Below are 6,055 nucleotides of genomic sequence, written 5' to 3' on the forward strand. Positions count from 1 at the left end.
GTCACTGGTAAAGTGGTGTCATTTCCACATGATCCATTCACTTCCACGTTTACTTCTAACCGGTAAATTTTGGTTTCCAGAACTGCAATCTTCTGAAGGAGTTTGTAGTAGTCTTCCATGAAGAAGGGAGGCATCTTGCTGCTAATTAGCTTTAGCTACAGTCACTTTAGGACAGGCTTGAGCTATTTGTAGGCCACGCTCATGCAGAAAAATGTTGAAATATGGCAATAGCCTACTATGTCTATAAAAAAAAAGTATCCAGAGCCGTTGCTCATAGTTTTTCTTAGAGGGAAAGTAAGATTATCAGCAGAAATATGCAAGCAGAGGCAGGAGCAAGCAGCAAAGCGTCTACACTGTAAGAAGCAGGAAGCAGTCCTTAGACGGCCCTAAGCACTCAGTAGCAACAGCAGCAGCAGAGACGAGAAGCCAACAGGCAAGTGTTATTTACATAAACTTCTGGTATACTTACAAACTTTCCAATCCATCGTTTTATGAATGCATAACCTATTTGTACTAGTGTAGAAGTTTGGTATCATTTCGGGCATTATTAGTGGGGTAACTTACGAGATACAAACCTGGGTCCATTAGCCCCTGCGCTCAGCTATTCAGCTGATAACGCTACTCTACGCTAACTCTCCCAATGTTCGACCCAGCTGAAAAAAGCTTCTGGGGGGGTGTTTGGCTCGAGGTCATGGTGCAAAGGACCCTAGGGTGAAATTACTCCGAACCATCACTTTAATGTCTTCAGCTGTCCTATACAATACAGGCGTAAAATGGCTCCAAATTTTGTTCTTGTTTCTTGTGGGTGTGATCTCTAGCTCACCAAGTGGAGTGCGGGTCCTTTCATGGTCCTGGTGTTGAGTCCGACCTTCTGACCTTTGCTGCATGTCATCCCTTCTCTCTCTCTACCCCCCCACCCCCCCCTTTCTGGTCCATCTACTATTATGACTATGTAATAAAATTAAAATAAAAAATAAAAACTTCTTGTCCTTTTAAATTAATTCTTCCATAACAATCATAAATTAATATTAATTAATAAATTTTTGTGTGTTTAATGTTACAGTTTACTCCTTTTGGTGTGACTTGGAACAGGAACTTTTGACGTCAGAGTTTTGCTTTACGCTCTTGTCCGTGAAGTGTGCGCAAGCTCTGGCGCAAATCAGTCAGTTGTCGGGAAATAAAAACAAATCTCTCATGCGGTGCTAACAAGCTAACGTTAGCTGTGTCGATGAGCCAACGTTAGCCTGTTAGTGTCTCTCAGGTCTGCTGACTTATTTATTGTACAGATTTTTTGTCTCCGTTACGACTTGCATGACATTACGGAAGAAATCAAGGGAAAAGTTGGCCCCAAAATGCAAAGTTTCCTCCAGGGCGGATCAGGGCCCATTGTAATGGGAATTCTGTCCGAAATAAGGCCCTAAGGCCAGAGAAATCTGATTCCAATTACCTAATTCCCACGCCTTCTTTCTATCGGACTTAAGTTTACCAAAACACATTGATCTATCTGAGATAAAGAGTTCAGTTAGCCAAATGTACTGAGTCCAGCATAAGAGTTACAACACAGCTGTGGGTTCACAAAACAGAGACTACATTTCCCTAGCAACAGACATGAAGTCAGAGTTCGGTCCACCAAGTTGTCCTCCGAAGTGAGCTCCGATCGATTCTCTCCCTTTAGCTGTTATCCTCCCCTCACAGGGGGTTTCTTCTTGTTTCTAGGCAGAAACTGTTATCTTCACACACACACACACACACACACTCCAGGATTGGAGCCTCTGTGTGGTACAACTTCCTCTTCCGTTCTCTTAACTTTAACTGTTTATCCTGTTTTTCTGCTTATTTGTCTGGTACACAGGCACACAGCCTGGGGTCCATTGTGGTTCTCATAACAGTCTGGAAATAGGCTTCTGGGGGTGTTTTGTGGCTCTGGATCTCCTAAGAGTTACTGTAGGAGGTTCTGTGTGAGAATGGGGTGAAGCGGTCCCTTCTCTTGGCCCTTTACACCCAAAGCGAGAGCTGTATCTGGGTTCTCAGTAGTGAGTTGGACCTCCTACTGGGCCTTACCCACTTTTATGCCATATCAGGCTTAACCTTCTGTGCATCAGACTTCACCCAGAGTACAGCCACTTCCTCAATCATTGCACACAGCCCTTTTGCAATGAGCACAATGCAACTTTAACTGTAAGGAACTTTTAACTGCCAATATTTCTACACCATTTGAACTGGGCCGACTGCACTGGGCTGAGCCTGGCAGCCGCCCCTGCCACGGGCTAGTGATTTTTTGTTGTTTTACCATTATCCCCAATTATCTGCATGTCCGTCCTTAGCCAGCCATCCCATCTATCCGTGGGACAAAAGGAATATTGTAGAACACTTGGGAAGGACTTTTGGGAGGACTTCTACAATTAAGATCAGGACAATTGGGAGGATTAAATACCCCATTAAAAACAGTGAATTTTCATCTATTCACGTCTTCGCATTGACTTAGCACTACACAAAAAATGGGCTCGCATTTGGGGTGAACACAGCATTCAACACAACCAGTTTACCCTGCAGCATTTGTGTGCATATGTCTAACTATAATACTTATACTTATACTGCTCTAACAATTCAACAATGATCTAACATTAATGAAACTAATTTATAAAACTGCTGGTGCCTTCTATTTTATAGATGTTCATTTGAGTAATGCTTTGGCATGGCACACTTTAATTCACTTGCATCCCACACCTGATTAAAGAAAATAGAAGCCTGGGGTCCATTGTGGTTCTCATAACAGTCTGGAAATAGGCTTCTGGGGGTGTTTTGTGGCTCTGGATCTCCCAAGAGTTACTGTAGGAGGTTCTGTGTGAGAACCCTTTACACCCAAAGCGAGAGCTGTATCTGGGTTCTCAGTAGTGAGTCGGACCTCCTACTGGGCCTCAGATCCAAAGAAGGGTTGCACTCTTTGTATTAAAATAATAAATCACGAAAAGTTAAACTGCTGTTTCAGTGTAACAAATGAGTGCCAATTAAAGCATGTATTATATTCTAATAACTTATTCATAAAGTACATCTAGTTTGGTACATCTGGTACTGAGAATATTAGTGTTGAACATTTCCTTTCACCCAGGGTTAATGCTTTTATCTTCTAAAGAGGCCAGTGGAGGCTGAGAGATTGTGTGATATCACTCTGAGCAGTACCCTCTGATCATCAACAGCTGGTACCCTGCTACCCTGTGTTATTGGTGGGGTGTATTGGCCGTGCAGATTGTTTATTAAGCTTATTTCATGATTCTGCGTTGAATCGACGCCGTAGGTATGTATACCTATGTAAAGTAAGAGTAAAAGATTCAAACCAACTTTATTTATAGGTTTTATTTTGCAACATTAGGGAAATATTTAAACCACATTAACATCACTGTTAACACTACTATCATCAGTGAATTTCATTGACTTTTTTCTAGTTATTGCAACTTTGAATGAATGAATGAATGAATGAATGAGTTTATTGGTCGTAACCAAAGGGTAGTGTCAGAAGCTTCAGCTTATTTAAGACCCCCCCTTATTACATTTTTTAAGAGTAACAAACAAATTGGCAAGGAAAAAAATTACAAAATAAGAAAGGCCTATGTATACCCATAAGGGTCAGTACTTATAAACAGTACATTACCACCATTAGGTGAATAATATCCTAACTAATGATGATAACCATAATGATAATAATGATGATAATAATGATGTTCATCATCACCATTATCAACATTAATACTACTGTCTAATGTCTATACTTAATACTTAATACTAATGTCTATACTTATCTAGTGTCATGTCTTTGAAACTTTTTTTAAACTTGGAAAAGATATGAAATTATTTTGTTAGAGGACACAGTAAATATTCTAAATTAGGGCTGGAAAATTAATGGAAAAGCAATTGAAACCGAAATTCAAGATAAGATAATGTTAGATAAACCTTCATTATCATTGCACAGAGACCCATACAATAAAATTGTGAGTTCCACAACTGAAGGTGCATTAGATATAAAAACAAGAACAATTTAAGACATAAACCACTTAGGACGGGACAGGTAAAATATTGCACATGATGTATGATTATTGTAATATTATAGCACTTGTGATAATAAAGGTAAGTTAAGTTAAAGGTAGTTTGTGGTTTTTTGAGTGTTCTGATGGCCCAATGGACAAAAAGAGTTTTTCAATCACTTTGTTCTGTTTTTTAATGCTCCTGTAGCTCCTTCCAGAGGGAAGCAGACAGAGCCGGTGATGTCCAGGGTGGAGGTGAATAATCTGGAACAGCTTGTACCAAAAGCAGCCGTTATAGATGTGTTAAGCCGACAAAACATAACCGTCATATGGTGACAACAGTTAAGTTTGGACGCCAAAACAATGAGGAAGTATTCTAATAACATTCTTTTCCTGGATACAAACTCTGCTCCCCCACTCGAAAGCCCTGTGTTTAACTTTTAACATGCCAATATTTCAAATCATTTGTTTTGTCTGCAAAGAAAATGCAAGTTATTTCTCTTCTACGTTTTAAGGAAATTAGCGTTTTACATTAAAACTAAAATGTGACGTTTTCTTAAGACTTTCTTTTCAAATGTGTGCTGTGATTTCAATTGTTGGAAATGTTAAATAAATAACCAAAAACATGTTTATCTGTGTGTTTCGTCTAAGTATTTTAACATCACAAATATAAGATATGCACTCTGAGCATGTTTACAGTACAAACCTTGTCAGTGAAAAAAATTAAATAAAATACAAAATCTTTCATTACTCATCATCATCAAGCTCAAACGTTCAATTAATCATGATTTTACATAACATTGTCCAGCCCTGTAGGCCTGTTCTACATGATTTTACCAAAAGCAAGACTTCTACATATGTTACGGATTTTGGACAGTTTCAGTCCGTACATTACAGGATTGAAGAGCGGCTGGCACGTAAGCCAGTACAATGACAGAAAAATGCGTAACATGATGGGTAAACTGTTCATATTAAATCTCCCTTGCACTACTTCAAAGAAACACCCAAAAGAAAAGTTGAGCAGGGAAAAAAGGTGAGGTGTGCAGGTACTGACAGCTTTCTGTCTGGTCTGTTTAGAACCAGAAAAACACACTTTAAGAATCATCATGTAGGAGTAAAGAATGAGAATTATAAGAGCAAATAATACTGTAAACATATACACAAGTCCAAATATGTTATTGATGGTTGTGTCGAAGCATGCCAGTTTAACGATGGAGTAGTTGTCACAATACACTTTTTGAATCGTGTTCCCACACAGCTGTAAGGGGACACTCAGAGACATCATGACAACAACTTCAAGTACACTGAATAACCATACGGACACAATAAGCACAGCAACCTTGTTAGATGTCATACGTGTGTGATATTGCAGGGGATAACAGATAGCAAGATATCTGTCATAAGACATGACTCCTAAGGTAAAGAATTCTACATTTCCATAAGTATGTATCCATAAAATCTGCAGGAAACAGAACGGAGCAGAAACAGTGTGAATGTCAGAGAGGATCTGAACCAGAAGGAATGGAAACAACCCTGTACTACCATACAGTTCATTTACAAACAGGCTGCACAGAAAAAGGTACATCGGTTCATGTAAGCTTCTGTTCATACAGATAACCACAATCAGCAAAAGATTGGTACAAACTATTAACATATATAAAGACATAACAATCATTAAATATAAATACCTAAAAACACCGATGTCAAAGTAGGCACCAAGTTTGAAATAGGAAACCTGAGTAGAGTTGATCATGATTATTCTTTTGGTTGTTAAAGCGATTGTTAGTGTTTAGTAGATAAACTACTAGAAATTATGCAACATTTCCTGGCATCATCAATAATATAAAAACACACCACAGTGTAACACAGGTTGAGACACTGGATCTAACGTTGATCTGCTCACCTTTAGTTCCACTGTGACCCCCTCCCAACTGAGTGGATACACTGATTCTCCTTTTATTCTTTTCAAGTCAGGGGGACGCACACAGCAGAGAGCAATCCGACGTCATCATCAAATCACACCCTGATTGTCTGTA

At 39.1% G+C, this 6,055-nt stretch overlaps 1 protein-coding gene across 1 annotated transcript; it reads right to left on the bottom strand.

Annotated features, from left to right (window-relative positions):
• Window positions 1-4,842: 4,842 nt before the first annotated feature.
• Window positions 4,843-5,772, bottom strand: LOC120545023 (olfactory receptor 6N1-like). Its single transcript, XM_039778954.1, has one exon. It carries the CDS (start codon window positions 5,770-5,772, stop codon window positions 4,843-4,845), a length of 930 nt encoding a protein of 309 aa, XP_039634888.1.
• Window positions 5,773-6,055: the final 283 nt, after the last annotated feature.

Source organism: Perca fluviatilis, chromosome 2 (assembly GCF_010015445.1).
Source record: "Perca fluviatilis chromosome 2, GENO_Pfluv_1.0, whole genome shotgun sequence".
NCBI classification, from domain to species: Eukaryota; Metazoa; Chordata; class Actinopteri; order Perciformes; family Percidae; genus Perca; species Perca fluviatilis.

What these genes read in the sequence shown, in the direction of transcription:
- LOC120545023 (XM_039778954.1), bottom strand. Translation starts at nt 5,772, where the DNA reads ATGATCAACTCTACTCAGGTTTCCTATTTCAAACTTGGTGCCTACTTT.